This window comes from Haliotis rubra, unplaced genomic scaffold (genome assembly GCF_003918875.1).
Source record: "Haliotis rubra isolate DU_JTF1 unplaced genomic scaffold, ASM391887v1 Scf282, whole genome shotgun sequence".
Classification (NCBI taxonomy): Eukaryota; Metazoa; Mollusca; class Gastropoda; order Lepetellida; family Haliotidae; genus Haliotis; species Haliotis rubra.
The window spans coordinates 410242-430943 of record NW_025766914.1 but is presented as its reverse complement, the minus strand read 5'-3'; the positions used below and the strand labels follow the sequence as shown (position 1 = coordinate 430943).

The 20702-nt window shown below is 39.0% G+C and overlaps 1 protein-coding gene across 1 annotated transcript in view; it reads right to left on the bottom strand.

The window, feature by feature from the left end:
* Positions 1 to 320: 320 nt before the first annotated feature.
* LOC124281326 (sodium- and chloride-dependent glycine transporter 1-like) overlaps positions 321 to 20702 on the bottom strand; it is a 182996-nt gene continuing 162614 nt past the window's right edge. The window contains exons 2-13 of the mRNA XM_046717356.1: positions 9081 to 9299; positions 8697 to 8828; positions 6527 to 7725; positions 6269 to 6403; positions 5064 to 5167; positions 4539 to 4663; positions 3925 to 4037; positions 3184 to 3315; positions 2483 to 2582; positions 1955 to 2055; positions 1692 to 1859; positions 321 to 874 (exon numbers count right to left, since the gene is read on the bottom strand). Of these exons, the coding sequence (XP_046573312.1) occupies positions 740 to 874; positions 1692 to 1859; positions 1955 to 2055; positions 2483 to 2582; positions 3184 to 3315; positions 3925 to 4037; positions 4539 to 4663; positions 5064 to 5167; positions 6269 to 6403; positions 6527 to 6676 (1263 nt within the window). The 5' untranslated portion in view covers positions 6677 to 7725; positions 8697 to 8828; positions 9081 to 9299 and the 3' untranslated portion in view covers positions 321 to 739. The remainder of the gene's footprint in view (positions 875 to 1691; positions 1860 to 1954; positions 2056 to 2482; positions 2583 to 3183; positions 3316 to 3924; positions 4038 to 4538; positions 4664 to 5063; positions 5168 to 6268; positions 6404 to 6526; positions 7726 to 8696; positions 8829 to 9080; positions 9300 to 20702) is intronic.

Genomic DNA, 20702 nt, shown 5'->3' with positions numbered 1-20702 from the left:
GTCATGGCGGAAAGCCAACTGTATACACGGTTATGCTCTTACGTTTACTTTAAAAACTTAAAAAATGTAAAGGGTAAGTGTTGAAATTACTTGTTTAATGTTTTCGTTACAAACTAGATACTGCATTCTGAAGTAACAACAGGCTGTCATACACCTTGTACACATACATGCATACTAACGCCTGGTATCATTCTGACGTAATAGCAGGCTGTCATACACCTTGTATACATACATGCATATCAACGCCTGGTATCATTCTCAAGTACTAACAGGCTGTCATACACCTTGTATACATACATGCATATTAACGCCTGGTATCATTCTGAAGTAACAACAGGCTGTCATACACCTTGTATACATACATGCATATCAACGCCTGGTATCATTCTCAAGTACCAACAGGCTGTCATACACCTTGTATACATACATGCATATTAACGCCTGGTATCATTCTGAAGTAACAACAGGCTGTCATACACCTTGTATACACACATGCATATTAACGCCTGGTGTCATTCTGAAGTAACAAACAGACTGTCATACACCTTGTATACATACATGCATATTAACGCATGGTATTATTCTGAAGTAACAACAGACTGTCATACACCTTGCTGAATCGACACAGTGGCTACATGGCCCAATTAACGTCCACCCATTAACGAACAACTAAAGATACAGATGTAAAACTGCAGAGATACGAGGATATAAGTCAAGCAATTCGATCCCAGATATTATTCTATTTAGTCTCCCTACATGGTATAATCGCCATCAATGGCAACACAAATTCGTGATTGTCTGTAGTGTAATCGGCATGGTAATCAGTCAGTGCAGGTTTCCAATCCTTTGAAGGTCGTAGTGTCTGACAGAACCTCTGCAAGTAACAAAAAGAATGCAAAGATTAATTAGTGCTTTATATCGTCCACGGCTTATTTTGTTATTTTCGTTATTCGTTGAGCATTTACCTACCCTGGCATGACCGCAGTACCTTGAGCATGAAATACACAGGGATATTACGTCCTGAAAATATTTCGAATTTCTCTCTACTTTAAGATGTTACCCATGATATAAGATAATGTTCAGAGCAGGATAATAAACTCGCTCACTTACTAAGCTTCAGTGCATGTGATTGAAATATTGTCGCCTTGCTGTGTGGAAAGCTAAACTCAAGCTGGTAAAAGACTCACTGATATTAATATTCCAATCATTTTGTATTCATTACAACTACTGACAATTTCAAAATTCAGTTGGTTATAGAATAATCCATAATATGTTTGTTAAAGAAAATGTGCATTAAAACTGGCGAACATTAATCTCATTATTCGTATTTTATTCCCCGATATCCATCACAATAATCATTATAAGTTCCTTAAAATTTGAAAACACAGAGATCAAAGTGCTTTACATTACGTTGCATTACATTAAGAGTGATGCAATCATGACAAAGCCCTTCTTATATTTTCACCAGACATAAGGCCAATGTTTCACAGTCATACGTTCTGGACTGTGTATCAAGGTTTTAATCCTAGCCAGTGCCAAACTATATGAGGCGTCGAGACAAACTAACTATCTAATCAAGTAGTGCTATTCATTCTCACCCTGCAAATGCATGGTGTACACGCATCTAGATCACAAATACTACCATAGGGAGACTGCGGCACATTCAGTGCTATAGCATTAATATAACTGACCTGCCATAATGTCCCTTTGGTCCTGCTGAGCTCCCATACCATAATTACAGGTATTGGAACGATTGGTAGCATCGAGAACAGGAACCCTATCCCCCTGGCTGCAGCAGGGTACGTGTACCCGTCGTATGTCGGCATCTGGTAACTAGTTAGAGTCGCAACAAATACCATCTGTGGATCAGAAAACAGGATTATTACACGGACATCAGTAGCTGAAGTAAATGTCCTCCCTTGATAAAGCAGGAATAACATCGTGACAGTCTTACCAGCAGTATGACAGGGTTAGAGATACACCAGCAGAAACGCATAATGACGCCCGGTTGTCTTCCAAGCATCAGCTCTATGTCACGACCAAATCGTTGAACCCCTGGGAAACAGAAACAATAGATCACACATATCCAGCCATGCATGTTCTCTTGAGTTGGTATGGTCTGCTGTGCATAAGCATCTGTCATTTCAACAAAACATGCATGAGGCAAATCCTTCGAACCAAGGTTTATATTTAAGTATTAATGACTTTCTGAGTGAGTGAGTGAGTTCTTGAGCCTCTTTTAGCAATATTCCAGCAATAACATGGCAAGGGACACCTGAAATGGGGAATCGAACCTGGGTCCTTGGCGTGACGAGGGAACGCTTGTACCAATAGACTACCTCATCACCCCGTCTATTTAAGACAGATACGCATTCTGTATTTGTTAATTGGTTTGATGCGGCGTCAAAACATATGTAACGTATCATCGTAGAAAATATATACTCTTAACAGCTGAAATCGATTCACAGAGGGGTATTCTTACCATATATCCAGCCTATGATGACGGATTCGAGAAGACTAGTAATGACCAAACAAAAGGCGGAAGTGAACCAATCCATTAACTGGAAAATGTAGATACCACCCTGGAAATATGAAGAATATTCATGGGAGAATATTAGAATAGTTTAAAATAGAAAAATATATAAAGATCAGCATACACCAAGAGGACAATATATGATAAGCACAATCAACAATGCTACAGTTTCAAAATTAGAATATGACAGTTTATATAGAAGCAAGCAAGAAGGTCAGAGCAGGGCCGAATCTCTAATCTCTCTATATGGCAATTGTTGTAATGAAAGAAATACAATTTACAGTTCTCCGTTTCACTTTTAAAATGGGCATTTCGACTCACACACACAGACATGGAATCCTATAATGTTTTGCCATCGATTGTTAAGTAGTTGAAAACTATTTATGCAGCATGGAGCAAAAAAGGGAGGATTTGAAATCCTCACTGGGATTTGTACTGACAACTAACTGTAAAAGCATGACTGAACAGTGTTTTACTGAGCATTGGTTACGCATTATGGGTCATGAAAATTAAGTTTACATACATCACATATTTCTGATTGCTGTGAAAAATATTATTGGTGTTATGCCAAACTTTAAACCTTGGGTTAAAAATATACATCCATTTATCATTTCAGAAGTTTATTGGTAATGTTTCGTATCTGATCATACATTAAGCGTTAATGGCAGGCCAAGGAGGAAGTAGAGAAGGGAGACCCCTCCAGTTACAAACATCCTGTAACGTTGCAACTTGTTTGGGAAGGCGTCGATAATCCCCGCCACAAGGTTTTCAAACATCCCAAACTGAAATTACAACAATATATTGACTTTGCGTTGTTTGATAGGCTCGCCTTTCGCGAAGACCTGCAAGGCATTCCATTCATTGATAGTTTTATTATGTATGATAGTTGATACAACAGAGAAGATAAAATGTTACAACAGAGGAGATGTGATGCAATATGATACCTGACATGGCTCTGTTGCTTTTGTTATCTTTTATACAATTACCAAGGTGCTTGCAGTATGGCAGAGTGGTGCACTATGGTGATTTGTTTGTTTTGTTTTTTGTATATCGGCGCACTCAGCAATATTCCAGCCTATATGGCGATATAAATAATATGTAAATAATCGAGCCTGGACCAGACAATCCAGTTATCAACATCATGAGCATCGATCTACGCATTTGTGATACAAACGACATGTGTCATCCTAGTCAGCAAGCCTGACCACACGATTTGTAGGATATACTATTGTGTCACACATGTTTTGTTTGAACAATGCACAGTTGAATAACGTTTCATCAAAGTAAGAATATATCAATGAAAAGGGAAGTCATTAAGGTTGTATGAATGTTTGATGTTTTCATATTGATACAAGTTTGACAATTTGGCGTCAGTTTAACATACTCTTTACCTGACTGTCCAGGCCTAATGAGAAGAGCATGAGGAAAAAGAGCACGGCCCACAGTTGGGGTACGGGCATCTTGGTGATAGCTTCTGGGTAGGCCACTAATGCTAAACCAGGGCATGAAAGGGTTATGGTATCAAAAACAGAAGTTTTTCCACGAGAAATTATTCTCGTCTCGCAAAGTGCTACCTCTTCATGACTAATGAGTGTTTCCTAATACAGATATTATATTATTTTTGCCAGATGACATGGCCATAACATGATGTTACAACAATATATTGGCTTACCATGAATATGCATGGATTTCTACGTGTATTGAATTGACTGAACAAATGAATAATAAAACATCACATACATAATAAGCAGAATACCTGTTTGACATGACTAGAGCAACAATGAGCATCTCCTGTTCAGACACATATGAGCGTGTTTCCAGCAAAACCTGCCATAGGTGGTCACACTGTGAGAGAAATATCATTATCACTACTGCCACCACTAAAATGATTATGCAGATGTGCCACATATGAATTCGTGATATGAAGATTTTCTTTGGTATCTGCCTAAACGTTCATATATTATATTTCAGTTTGTTCCTTCATGTCTCAGCGTTATTTACAGACCTTCTGTAGCCACCTGAGCGACGCTAACGTTGGCTTCTTTGGCCATAAAACCAACCACGGAGAAGATGACGAAGCCACTGTAGAAGCTGGTCAGACCATCAGCAAGGCTCACTATGATGCAGTCCCTACGAAGATTTATTTTGGGATCTGTTTAACATCTTCATGTTCACAAGGACAGAAATAATCACACACATAATATTATTTATTTCAGTGCTATAAACAATTATAGCATATTTACACAACTGTATATATGTTCATGGAAAGGAAATTGATGTGATGTATTTTGGGGAAGTAGAACTAAAGTGGAATATTGACCGGTGAGTATATTGCGTTGCATCGTGTCTCAAGTCGATGCGTGAAACAACATTAACTCACCCAAATCTTTGTTGTTGTATTTGGTATATAAACATAAGATACTATGTTGAATTTGATGAATGATATCGGTATAACATGCTTTACGTAATTCCATCAAGTACAATTAGGTTTGTGCAGTAGATCATGTGATAATGTAAACTTGTGAATCACCTGAAGCAGTTGTTGTGGAATTTGTTGTAGCTGGCCATGGTGATGACTGACCCCCAGGTTGCACCAAGGGAGAAGAACACTTGCAGAGCTGCCTCGATCCACACCTGTGGGAGATGTTAAAGATGCCGCACATGATGTGTGTGCATGGTATGATAGTTGACATGCCATTCGATTACGTTCAAGATGCCTGTACACGTGTGGTTCGTTTGTTTATTGTTTAACGTCGCTCTCAACAATAGTCCAGCTATATGACGGCGTCTGTAAATAATTGAGTCTGGACAAGACACATATGTGCGTAACTGGTAACGCCGCTCTGTAACTATGTAATATTTATGTTTGTTGTCCACGGGGTCATGAGACATACAAACACAGTTTCATGATACCTTTCATATTCTGATGAATAACCGTAAGCTTGCTAGTCAACTGGAATGTTTGACAGATCAAGGTTGTGTTATTTATCATTCAAAGTCACGAGACTACTTACGGATAACAATTTTAATAAACCAAACACAAGTCACTTTTGTTCCGCTTGGTAGTAGCGAGATTAATTGGGATTTCTGTTCTGTTCTGAAAGGCACGTTTCCGTGTGTTTCAGCATATTACATGTCGATCACGTTTTGACCGTTTTCTCGCTTAAACTTAAAGAGCCGTTATATGGTGAAAGGGTGAAAGCCATTACAACTGATTGGCAAATGCCAAATAGAGGTTAGGAGTTAATCGAGGAGTGAATATGCCTTATAGGTAATCAAGCACTGATAGATAAAGGACAAGTTTTCATCGTTTTGTGTATCACTTCTAAATACCATTTACAGACATTCTTTCGATAATTCTCATAAGGTACTTTTGCTCTCTAATGATCCTTTCATCTCTAAATACTTACAGATCAATAAGGACACGTGCTTCTCATGATAACACATGATTGTCAATCAAGGAGATCAGTGTTGTATTAAAACACACACTTGAACAGCGAAACTGACACCTTTTAAGTCGGCGTCTTTGCTGACAGTCAAGTTGAGCTACAATGCCGAACAATTCGTATCTAGTAATCTATTCAAAACCATTTCTGCGCGAATAAAACATAAATATAACATGTTATACTTGAGATTCCACTTTCTCAGTAAAGTATAGTGCTAGAAGTTTTGGTTGAGTCCCACCCGGGTTTCCAATTTAAGTGTCTAAATTATATTACAAACGATATGACTTACCGAGTAATCGGCAAGCTTTGAAAAGTCTGGGTGTATGTAAAACTTGATGCCATCCGTAGCACCTGGTAGAAGCAGACCTCGAATCAGTAGAATCGTCAGCAAGATGTACGGAAGAAGTGCTGTGACATACACAACCTGCAACAGGTACTTGACCATAAGCTTGTTGCGGGTTTGGCATTTCAGCATTTACATTTCATTGAGGTACTTTCTGAAGTATTGCTTCTGATTGTCTTACCTTACCGCAGAAGATGACAGTACCTTGCCGAGAGACTTGATACCCTTGATGAGACACAGGAAGATAATCAGCCAACACACAAAGAGACATCCTACGAGATGAGGTTGGATTGTTCCCACGTCATCCAAACCATTGGACTTGCGAAGCACGTAGTACCCATAATATGTGTACATGAGGATCAAATCTGAATTTGTATACTGCCATGACTGGCAGTGTGGTGTGTAGTTTATTTAAATGTACATCAGACAAAGTGTACCATGTTTGGATAATCTGAATATCCTGCCAAGTCGGGGTTCTGAACATGAGGTTCAAGGTTACAAATGAGGTCAAGGTTACAAATGGAAGCCAATAGTCTTTTTCCTCGTACCAGTGGGATCTGATTGCATATCTTTTCTAATGTTGTTCACCTTCATTATTCCTTACTGAATGAATACGTTTATTTCTGTAAGGGGGGCACATAGGCCTCTTATACAAGTGCATAAAGTTTTGCTAAGTGATTCAAGCGCCATAAAATATGACAATATTCAACATGATACAACAATTTGGTCAAAGTACAGCTGTCCCATTTTCTTACCAAGAAATGCATATTTTGCAAAATATTAAAAGTTTGAGGAGTATTAGATAGCAATAATTGTTAATTTTTTTCATCTTGGTTCCTTACCGATAATCTATGTTTACGCAATATGCCTAATATATAACTATTTGTTGGCAGAACTGTTTCATAAAATGTAATAGTATTTCAGTCTTCACCTCAAACCTCTAATTGAGTCAAAGTTGTCATGTGCTGTCGCAAGAAACAGAGAACATTAAATATATCTTGAAAACGTGATTGCAACAGAGATGTTAGCAAGTGCACCCTCATCACAGGAAAGTTAGCTAATATGGTACTTACTGCCAAAATTCCTCAGTTGCCGTTTTGTCATCAAATCCATTCCTAGATACATTTCTCGAAGATAGGTTGCCGATGAAAGACCTCAGAAAGACAGTTACATTATCGGAATGATTACTAATGTCAGAGATTGTGACGTGAAGTGTCGAGATCAAACCAGTGCCATTACCATGGACAGGGCCGATGCATGTGTCCGTGTTCCACCAGTTGTCACACGTCATCCAGGGTAGTGTTGGATAGAAAGCGTTGATGAAGTAAAACATGACCCAAAATAGCACGGCCACGTAGTAGATGCTTGTGATCCCAGAGACAAACACGACCCCTACCCTATCCCTGGAAGGTACAGGTTTAGCAAATACAGCATCAGTAATCCCGTTGTAAAAAACGTTTCGCGAGCCAGGTGCAGAGTGGGTATTGTACAAACATCGGCCAATAACGGAAACAACAAATGTGAAATTTGTCGTTACTCTATCTCAGTAAAGTACAGATTCTAGTACTTTTGTTGGGTTGAGTCCCGCCCGGGATTTGAACCCACACTCTTAGAATCATGCACCTAATCGCCAGCACACAAAGCCAGCCGTCTAGCCCACTCAGCCACAAAAATGGCAGTCGAACAACTGGTAGTGCAGACGTTGTGTACTCCCTGAAAGTGTGGGTTCGAATCCCCGTTGGGACTCAACTCAACAAAGCACTAGAATCTCTAGTTTGCTGAGAAAGTATAATCCCAAATATAACATTTGTACATTTGATCCCCTTCAAAATGTCATCAATAAATGTGTATTAATGACGGTTGTGTATCAGAAAGACAGACTCAATAACTTTGTTCTTTGTGCAAAAAAGTAATACTTCCCCGAGTGTGATTTTATATGGTGAGGTGAGGTGAAATTGGGTTTAACGTCGTGCTTGAGAATATTTCGCTCGTATGACGACGTGCATGCGTGTGTATGTGTATGTGCGGCTGCTTGTACTAGTCCAGACTTAAGCTGGTTTTATAGTGCTAGCCCACTGAGATACCATGCCGCAGTGAAGCATGAATACCCCACTCAGACACATTATACTGACTCCGAGCCGACCAGTCCTTGTTGTACCCATTAATGCCGAGCGCCAGGCAGGGACCAACAAGTACCATATTTTAACATCTTTTGGTATGACGCAGTCGGGGATCGAACCCGCGACCTTGCGCTCTCCGGGCGGACGCTCTAACCACTACACCACGGAGGCGGTCTGATTTTATATGGAATAAAGGCAGACATGCATATTATTTGTAAAACGTATGAACACCTGTGACATCAAAGGTCACCAACCTTTGAAGAGAGGGCATAGTTTCCAGACGAACAGCGGACTCGTTCCCGAGAACTGACCCAAACACACCTCCAAGTAAAACATCGGGATTCCAGTGACAAGCAGGAAAAAGAAATATGGAACGAGGAAAGCCCCTACAATAAATGCAAATTTACGTAAGTTAGATATCAGGTCATCATGTTTGTCCGAGATGAATACTGTATATGAATCTAATATCCTCATGTAATTAATGGTGTAGGGCAGAAAGGTCCAGAAGGATCAAACTTTGTGGTATGTGTGTGTTTGATGTAATATTCGTCGTTAAGTTTAGGTAGAAACATGTAATGTCAGACAATAACTTACAAATATAGAAGTGGACACAGCAGGGCAAACAGCAAGATATTTACCTCCTCCATTGCGCAGGCACAGATAGGGAAACCGCCATAGATTAGACACGCCCACTGAATAGCCAATGAGGGACAAGATGAAGTCCAGCTTCCGGTCCCAGTGGCCTCGGTCGGGTTTACATTCCCTCTCTACTCCTGATGTTGGTTTCGAGTGTTCACTGGGGATCTCATTAATGAATGACGTTGTTTCCTCTTTCTGTACTGGGTCCATGTCCGGTGCTATTTGATAATATAGAGATCATGTTGACAAAATGGATCACTTGATTCATTAACTGGCCAAATATTTATTTAAAACAGAAATACATTATTGTTCATACAGTAATTATATTCAATGTCAGATTATTAGATAGAGACGGAACCATGCGAATGTTTTAAAATGATATCCTCCCTCATTAAATAATGTAGCAAAATGTTTAGCTGAAACGAGACGTATAGTAATTGTCGACTGTCAGTATATGCTAACGGCAATGGAACTGTGCTGCATATAATTGGAAGATGTAATATGTTTGAAAATCAGATTAATGTTAGACAAAATTGATAATCTCTACAGCAATTAATGGAAGCCTCAAGCTACACATACACAGTATGTTTGTCTCCATTTTATTATAACCGTTTTAAAATCCACCTTCTTCGTTCTGCAGATGACACTACGTGGTTCGGCATGGCACGAGAGGCGAATTGAACTCGTCTTGAATTGAACGAATTGAACTGACAGTGGTGACTCTAACGCAAAGGTTTGTGTAAATGCGATTGGATTCCTTGGCATTCCTTTAAGCCTGGGACGGGTAACCCGGATACCCGGGACGTGTGGGTAATGAGTTGGAGCCGGGCACCCGTCCTAGTACGCGAACCCGTTATAGTGACCAATAGATTAAACAATGTTACATATTATTCTTGCATGATTAATAGACTGTATTGTCTTTGAAGATTTAGACATAATTACACTCACTTCTTTTGAATGTAATACATAATTAAGATATGATAAAACTCGAAATTTTAGCCTCCTTTCTTACAAATGTGATGTAAGGAAATAACATTACGGGTATCCGGGTAGGGTAGGGTAATAGGGGGTGGAGTACCCGGGTAGAAAATTTGGACCCGTCCCAGCCCTAGATTCCTTGGAAATTGTTTTCATAATTGGGAAAGATAATTGTGGTCAAGTGGTTTTATTATGTACCAACATGGATCTCAAGCAGTGACTGTCTTGTGGGGAAGCTGGTTGAACGCAGGATTCAAGTGGTTCAGTTCGAGGTATTTTTTGAACAATGCAAAGGTGCATGAGGGAGTATCAGTGGCATAAGTTTGGGATTTCGCCTGACCCTTATCTTGCAAAGTTCCGCATATAAGGGTGTGACGCCAGTTCTTCTTTTAGAAATGCTTCAAACGTACTTGATATCTCACAAAGTCAGCCGCCTAACCCACTCAGCCAGCGCGCCTCCCACAAAAAATGGCAAGCGGACAACTGGTAGTTTAGACTGCGGACTTTGTGTACCCCTCTAAGTGTAAATTGGCGACTGAGTTTGTGTGCTGACGATGAGGTGCCTGACTCTGAGGGTGTGGGTCCGAATCCCGGTTGGGACTCAACCCAACAAAAGTACTAGAATCTGTACTTTAAGTGTAATCCCAAATATTACATATGTTACATTTGACCACTTTCTAAATGGCATTGTGTATTCACATCTAATTGTATTCTTGAGACAAAGTTTTAATAAATGTTTTATTTTCAATATTTGAATCACGCCTGTTGTGTTGATACCTGCCATGTTTGTTGTCAAGCGGAATTATACGTGCGCAGTGAAGCGGTCATAAAATCAGACGCATTTTTCAATCCAAATTGATTGTTCAAGCAAATTTGAATATTTCACGTCGTCATGGTAGAAAGGAATGTAAATCTTATGCTACTGAATCTAACGTTACCAGAAGACAGATCCAAAGGAAAACGCCTTTTAGTGTGACCACCATTTGCATGTTTAACGCCACACTCAGCAATATTCCAGCTATATGGCGCCGGTCTGTAAATAACAGACAATCCAGTAATCAACAGCATGATCATCGATCATGGGATACGATGACATGTGTCAACCATGTCAGCGAGCCTGACCACCCGATCCCATTTGTCGCCTCTTACGACAAGCATGGGTTGCTGAAGACCAGTTCTAACGGGTTCATACAGGTGACAGCAATAGCACATTGAAGAACCAGATGACTGAAAACAGCCCGGGAGATGTTGTTGCGAATGTCGTTCCTATGTATCCCAAACATCTGTGGACGATAGTTCTGGAGAAACATCCCGCCATGGCCGTACGGAATGCAGCACGAAAAGGTCTTTTACAACATGTTCAACAAGAGGGTCCGCATTTTAGTGTTGGGCTACTTCCTTCATTTGCACAGAGGGTAGAACATGATCGAGACGATGTCTCGGAAGCATACGCAATTCAAATTGCTATAAACAATGATGAATTTTAGGTTTCCTGTGAGTTGTAATGCCCTGCCCTACAGCCACGGCACTTGTACTACAATTGCAGTTGTATTACTATACCATTTTGTGTTATCATTTTAATTGGAATAATTTGTAATTTGAAACCAAGTTATCTCTCAAATATATAGTTGTAAATATGTAACATTTCTTTGTTGTGTCGTTGTTACAAACTAAATGGTAGGAAATAGCAAAACTAGAAAGTCACAGGGCGCTCTGATGATCAGCAAGCTCTAATGCAATCAGTATGTGTGGTTGTGTTGATAAAGTTCTTATGCAGTGACGATATCGCATTACTGTCCATTACCCCAACCAGTAGCAAATGCTTCAAATGCATTGAAAAAGGCGATTTTTTCCCGTGTTGTTGTTTGCTTTTCCGAGGCGTTGGGCACAGAAAGTCCCGGAGTTTGGGAAGTCAGTAACAGGGAACCATAACTCAATGATAAATAATTCAATTCTCTAATCACGACACACACCTGAAAAGAGACTGTCTAGAGACAAATATACCTCCCGTATGTCCAACAGACAAAAGGAGAGCTGTTTAGAATTGTGGCAGAAGTTATTGACAAATTAGATACACACAGACAAACTTACCTGAGACAGTCAGCTCTCACAACTGCAGCCATGCACTTGGTGTAATATATCCCTGCTATAACGCTAGGCGTTTGCTAGTTCCTGGTTGCTGACCAACACACAGAAGTGAACTACAGACAAGTCGTGAATGTAAAGGTAAACAGAAAGAAGTCTGAACACCACAAAGAAAACTTGGACCATTGCTGCACAAACTGCCTGAATACACCTATCAACAGTTTGATTAAGGTGATATACCAACACATTTTGAGGGTACCAAGTTGATAGTAATCCGTATATAGACATGTATTTAGTACAGCGTACAAGTTGCAATGTATCACCAAATCAAATCCAACCATATCAACAATTTTCGCCAGTCTCAATATTTATGCATAGGGTCTACAAAGGGTGTTCACTAGGCCAGTCGAACATTCAGCTAAGCAGCATTTGGAAGTGATATAAATGTTACATGATTTCATACCGAAGCTGGAAAAGTTGGACACTGTGAAAGAGAAATAAATTTGACGTATCCAAGCAATATTACATGAAAATCAGAATGGACAAGACTAAGGATACAGTTATGAGTGTGTATGGTTTTACGCCGCGTTTAGCAATAGTCCAGCAATATCACGGCTGGGGGACACCAGGGTCTTTGCCGTGACGAGCCAACACTTTAACCACTAGGTTACCCCACCACCCTAAAATTATGCGTCAAAGCTGCAGATATGAAAGTGTACAATTATGAGTGACAAATATGAGAGGAAATGTTAAAGGAAAAAGCAGTGTATAAACAAGTAATAGACGCTATGGGGAAATATGAACTTTGACAAGGAGATCAGTAGGAATATTCAGGGCAATCGAAAAAGATAATACACTGGTGCGGGTTCACCTCATGGGGCCCCATGGTCCTTCACTATACGTCAACATAGTAGGAAGGTTCATTGAGATTCCCCGTCGCGAGAGGGTCAACACGCAGCAGCACCAAAACATCGAAAAGATACACTACTTTGAGTTAACGAAAATCTCTCAAAGGTGATGGTGGCGAGAAAAAGAGCTTTAATAACACTCTCCAGACATGCAAAACAAAAGAGACAGAACCTGTCACAGATAAGTTGTTCATATATGTTGAGAGAGTGATTGCACAAGTCAGAACATTCACAATGCTAGGAAAATTGCAGAGATCCCTAACATTGAGTGACTGCTACTAATGAGACATTACAAAGAGTCTCACAAAAGATATCTGCCTGTGCCAACATCAGTGACCCAAATATCAATGACAGTAACACTAACTCTTCATGAATGACCCAAATGACAAGAACAGTAACAACTGTGACCAAAGTCACAACAACACTAATACAATCATCAAAAATGACCAAAATGACAGCAACATTGATCGAAGCACCATTAACAACAGCATAATGACAACAATAACAACATTGATCCAAGCACCATCCAACAGCAGTGGCATAATGACAACAATAACAACAATGATCAAACCACCATCAACAAACAGTGATCCAAGCATCAATAGCATCAGTGACATAATAATGACAACAATAACAACAGTGATCCAAGCACCATCAACAAGCAGTGACATAATGACAACAATAACAACATTGATCCAAGCACCATCAACAGCAGTGACATAATGACAACAATAACAACATTGATCAAGCAGCATCATCAACAGCAGCATAATGACAACAATAACAACATTGATCCAAGCACCATCAACAACAACATAATGACAACAATAACAACATTGATCCAAGCACCATCAACAACAGCATAATGACAACAATAACAACAATGATCCAAGCACCATCAACAACAGCAGTGACATGACGACAACAATAACAACATTGATCCAAGCACCATCAACACTAGCACAATGACAACAGCATTGACATAATGACAACAATAACACCATTGATCCAAGCACCATCAACAACAGCATAATGAGATCGACCAAGGCAGGGTAACCAAAGTAACCACTCGAACTACCTGAGGCGTGAACCACGAGCGCTCGTTTGAAGCAGCCCTTGAGTGCCCAACAGACGTTTGTCAACCAGGACCGTGCGCAACCACTTCAAGGCTCTTTGATTTTGGTCTCGAAGGGTCACCAGGCGTGCAGCACAGACGCTGTATGGTGTTGATACACCTAGAAACACAACACTCATATAGGTTCCTTGGTGCCTAGGGGCGCGAACAGCGTGTTAAGGACACATAAAAATATTCTTGTTTCTCATCAGTTTTTTTGGGTCATGGGTTGGGTACATTTTATTTTTGTATTTTATTTTATGTCCAAAATCCCTTGATTTCTGTGGAAATTACACCTTTTGTCTGATAGAATATCAAAACTTAGAAGTGGGAAAGATAGGTCGGGCGGTAACGAGAAAGAAGAACATTTTTATCATGATTAAATATCTCTCTTCGCTCTTATATCTGTATCCATGGCAATTCTTAAACATGTCCCTTGTTATTTATTTCCAACACGTTGCACATATTACAGACGTGCAGAAAGATTTTCTGCGGTCCCACAGAAATATAATTGCCAGAAACATTTTGAATGTGGTTTTGCGCGATTTAAAACAGTTTTAAATAGGTACATTGGAATTAAGAGCTAAGAATGTTAGGGACTGTATCCTCGAACAAAGGTTTAATTATTGTTAAATTATCATAAGTCATTTTCGAGACAATAATTTCACAATATGAAAATCTCTGTTCGAATCGTTCGAGGTCCGACTTTATCTCGATTCCCCATCATCATAAAGTCAGATACGTGCGAGGACTGAGGAATCGATTAAAATGTATTGAATGTAAAACGTGCAGGTGAAACCATTTCAACTACTCAGATGAAGAAACGGATATCATACTTGGCGAGACGCAGTTCTGAACTTGAGAGTATCAACATCCAACCATACATGTAAAATTGATCGAGTCTGGACAAGACGTCCATGTACTTCAAATGGCATGATGTCATGCATCAACTAAATCATCGAATCCGACCATCCGATCTCCCCAGTAAGTGGCCTGACAATACCACATATAAAAGTGCAAAAAGAAATGTTTCTGTCGCGAAAAATGTATATATTATACCCTTTTGTTGAAAAAACAGCAAAGAATGATTAAACATGTACATGCTAAATGTACTAATGATGTTCATGTTTGTCTGCTCGACCATAATTATGATGAGGTGTACGAAATACGCTGACAAACACTGACAAGAAACATAGTTTATTTCAACAAACTAATGGAAGAGTAATCTGCTCAAAACCGCAGAGAGTATGCTACTCGTGCGTTCGAACGTAACGAGTTTAATAGCACTTCATCTCTATCGATAATGCACTTCCTTGACCAATTGATGTGATGGCTGACACGGCGGCGTCCTGCCAAAACTTCTACAAGCCAAAACTTACAGACTTAAACAATAAAAATGACATGGTCCAGTGCACAGCTAATCCTGAACCCCTGTCCCTGTCACCTCAAGTGCACTGGATGGACTAGTCCGACTAGTTAGACTCTGGGTCAGCTCTTAATTAGTTAATTAGTGCCTCAGGTCTGTAAGATCAAGTTGAATAAAAGTCTATACAAGAATTCATTCCATCTAGGCCTCGAGTGGTTTGCACGATTTGGAATATGCCTAGATGTTACTGAAGGTTCTGTGAATTAAGATTAAGGACAACAGATAGGCAATTCCCTCGACTATAATTGGGACTCCCGACATTCCGGGGTGATGAAAGTAATCTGATTTTGAGTTTTATGACATTGACTGCGATGTGAATACAATAAAACATACCCACTTCAGCTAACGAGAATGAAGAGATGACACAGAACGCAGGGAAAATATAGCTTCGGTGAAAGAAAGGAATGATAATGTTCAATAGTTTTTATATTGCACAACACTTCAACGGCTTAGCTTTAGGTTTAACAAGACAAATGGTGACAGGCTCACCTCCTGTGACCTGGGACACAAATAGACAGAAAGGTTTCATGAGCACACTGGTTGAGGCTTTGATGAAAGAACGTTTACTGACTGACTGCACATTTTTACCATATTTATTCAAACAATGTACCTTACTGTACCAATGAATAATATGAATTTCATATTCTACCTTCCAGTCAAGTTATACAGGGTTTCAAGGACTACAAACTGTGCATGACAGGACACAAATATCTTCCGCAGTATTCTGCCAATCCCGATGTGGTAGCGGCTTTAACATGTGTTGTCATGGTTTCCAATTGAATACTGGCTCCGAATCTTGTTTGGCCATGCAAGTAGTTTTATGGGGGAATGATGTTCCTAAAATGATCCCTGTTTAGGACAAATTTAAGGCTAATTGATAGTCGAAAGCAAAGACGTCTAATTCTGTGGGCTGTATGAGTAAGCCTTTATGAAACAAAAGCCAGTCCATCAGAGGTCAATCCAGCTGAACTAGTGCTGGAAGTTGGCATTCGATACAGAAGTTTGCCAGGTGCTCAACGAACTGAAGAAGTCCGACTCTCAATAGGTTCACTGCTATGGAGAAGGCGATTACTTTCCTGATCATGAGTCTACGATTGTGGAGGCTACTATATCGAATCCTGTGAGAGGAAACTGTGTGTCAATCCCGTGTTTCGCAGTTTTCGAGTTTTCCACAAAATAGAGATTATTAACCGAGTGTGTTTCCGTATCATTGATATCATATATTAGGTGTAAAATTGTATTATGCGAAACCTTTGGCGAGCATAATACATATTTTATTCCTAATATTCGCGTAAGAATACTTAGCGGTACACCAAGGTGAAGGTCGTTCATGACGGCGGCATACGGTTGTGACTAGTCGCTAATACAGAGCAAACATAACTTATGCCTAAAGTAAGATCTTTCTGTCTAAATAGAACAACAAAATCGGGCAGGGTTTTCTTGGCAGTGTTTCTATTTTCATTGCGGGTAATCACCTCATCAATATCAGTTTCTGATACCTGACGGAATCGATTCGTCGTCTTCTTTGTTGTGATCGATAGATCGAAATCTTTGGTTGGTACCTTTCTTAGACGATAGCCTGTCACTCGTGCCTCATAATCCGTACCTTCAATTTGAACGAAGTTCTCCGTTTCATGTTTTCCAAAGTCAATTACTGCAGTAACGACTCCAGAACCTCTGTCATCAATTCTTACAGAATCACCAATTTTGATAATGGGGGCAGCCATGTTTGTTTACAAACTCGTCCACGCAATGTAAACTCGCGACGACGTCATCAATGAAATGTTAACGTTTTAGGATTCGCATTGCATGTATGGTGTTTTGAGAAAGTCGTTCGTGGATTGACATAATTTGCATAGTTATCAGATCTGGATACCAAGTTTATCAAATTGCTTTATTGCACCGGTAACACACCCTCCATTAGATCATAAAAGGGAATTTGCCTACTTTAGACAAAGTCTCGGATTTACTGAGGCTATTGGCGTCAGCTGGCAGACATTGTCAGAGCACTGATTTGGAAACTTCTCCTGGGAAACTCAATGAGAAGCGAATAAAATCTTACCCCAAGCCAGAGAGCTGCAATGAGCTTAATGTTCAGGAATTACACCAGAATGCTTGAGACAGTATCTCTGGCTACACAGACACACAAGACAGACAACTATTTTATAGTCTCACCTCAAATGTGGTACATAAATTACATTGCATTAAAACATATATAAATTTAGATACCAAAACCCCCTTAGCCACTGCCATTGGAGTTATGAGAGACTTATGCAAAACAAAGTTGGTACTACAATATGCTTATATCCAATTAAGAACAGCTGAATGGTGACGAAGCTCCTCCATTTTGTGCCCTGGTACTTATAGCTCCACTTTCATTCATTCATAACCTCCAAGACATGATTATTGAGTAAGAGTAAATAGTGTCACAGATGGGACAATCTTTTTATCCATGACAGTATCATGTTGAATTTTGTTGAATGCATTTTTCCCAAGAAACCTCTCAGAGACAAACCACATTTACGTCATACAAGCTGTGTTTTCATATATTCTGTAAGCTTCATTGTGTTTCCTAACACACATCAACTGACAATCAGGTGCTGTGGAAACAGATCTATCCGACCTAACTAACTCCCAGCGTGGGTTAAAATATAAAACATTTGATAGTTTGATTAGTTTTATGATGACTGAGCTTGTGGTCAGGAGGTTGAAGTGTTTGTATTCAGTGGAAAAACACGATCGTTGCAGGCATCGTCCCCAGCCACTGCGTCCATGCTGCATCCACATGTTACATTTGGATAAAAGAATAAATAATGGTATGCACATTCTAATCAGTATAGTATTCGTTGGGTTTATGAGGGAAAATCATATCATCACACTTCTGTTTTCCACTTCTGGACTTAACGTGCGGCATTGTGAATACAGAACAGACTTCACCGCCACTTGGTGTTCTACCAAAATGAACCTCATCGTATAAATAAAAAATACACTTCTCTCCCATTGTTGGTCTTCAAAGAACGTGTATATCATCGAAAATAGAAGCCAACACGTTAAAAGTATTATCTGTTTTTCAACTTGTTGGCCTTCAGCCAACATATCATCGTTACTATATATGATACTTCTGTATTTCATCTTGTTGGTCATCATCCAAAAGCACTTTATCGTAGATAGAAAGATAGATAGATAGATAGATAGATATCGTAGATAGAAAGATAGATAAATAGATAGGTAGATAGATACAGCCTATGGGATCATCTTTTTACACAAGCAACACACGGAATGGAAAGAAGAATGGGGTTGCGTTGAGGTGATGTTTATCTTGCTGAAGTCGAAGGCACCAATTCATGTGTCATAAATCTCTGTACTTGAACCGGTATAACCGATGATTTTGAGAAGACCTCATGTCCATAAACATTTACAAGCTTGGTTTTGCCCCTCAACAATATTTCATTATTCATTTACATTAGTAAGGCTATCAACTGTTACTGTTTGTTCCGGCTTAGTGCGGCCGACGGAAATTGCTCGGTATTTGCCCGTAACAATATTTCATTATATAGAAGCATTAATCAGGTAAACATCTGTTACTGTTTGTTCACGCTTAGTGTGACCGACGGAATTGAATATCGTCAAATATAGCATGAGAATGAATTTTGTTACTAGTGTGAATATTAGACTTAAATCTGTGTGAAGAAACAAATTCTGCTGACAGTGTATACACATGGAACCTAATTAAATATATTTCATCATAGTGATGTCAATCTTTATTTCCAATACTGTGAGGCCACGGGCCTATGAGTACAAAAAACACCTCATGGGTGCATGCATAGAATATAATGATAGTAATGAAAGCATGTACAGCATATACAATCTTAATATGACAAAATTGATTTCCTTTTTCGAATGCATAAAACAAATATTTAGCAGTATTCAAGGAAATGTCTACATTGTTGGATGATAACAACTAATTAAAATTTTAGTATACTGGGAAAAACATAGAATTGCAACAATAGATATTTACGTCTTAATTCAGTGTAGGCTGGACAGATAAGTAAGAGTGGTATTCATTTTCAATTATATTTAAGTTACACATTTTGCATTTTCTTTGTTCCCGGGAATATTATAGTAATGACCTCTTTCAATTTCTAAACTATGGGAACTTAACCTAAATCGTGATAAACAAGATCTATACTTGGATACAGTAATATGAGTCAAATATGGTTCACAAGAAATTGTTAATTTAAGACTACAATACATAGACATTTCAGGGCTCTCAGATAAATCACTGTGCCAAACTTGCTGAAAATTATCTTTTCAGTCGCTGAAAAACATTTTACTAAAAACGTTTTTGATCTCCGTAAGCATGTGATACCCAAACATCACCAAAACCTAATTTAAATATGACATTTCTAACTTTGGTAACCCAGTTCTCATAGCCTTGCTCATCATACATACGCATCACATTATAACATTTTCGAGGCAATATTAAATACATTTTATAACAGCAGATAATTGAATAGGATATCTACCACACTCGGTTATTACTCTATTATTCGACGTTGATAACTTAACGTTTAAAAACGTTTGCAAGCATATAAATGTACTTTTCCAATTCTTCCATGTTATTAAGCCCCAAATTTCAGCACTGTAGAGGAGAATTGGTGTTATCTTTGTATCGAACATTTTGAAGTACAGATGAGGTGAGTGTGGTTTCAAGGGATGTTTACTACTAAGAAATAATGACAGCATTTTTCTGGCTTGAATAGAAATATTGTCAAACGCTTTCGACCACTGTAACCTATTACTAAAATACAATCCAAGATAACAATATCCTGAAACAACTTCAATAACACTACCATTATAACACCATTTTTCAAACCTGAGATAAACCGCCTCCATTCTTGAAAACTACGATTTTAGTTTTGTGCATATTGACTGACAATTTCCATTCTGAATAGTACCTGCTAAGAATATCTAGTTTAACTTGTAGACTTCTCACACTGTACCCAAACAAAATGAGGTCATCAGCAAATAAAAGAAGGAAAATATGAATAATATCTGGATGTAGCTGGACGCCAAACCGACATTCACTTTCCATTACATTAACTAATTC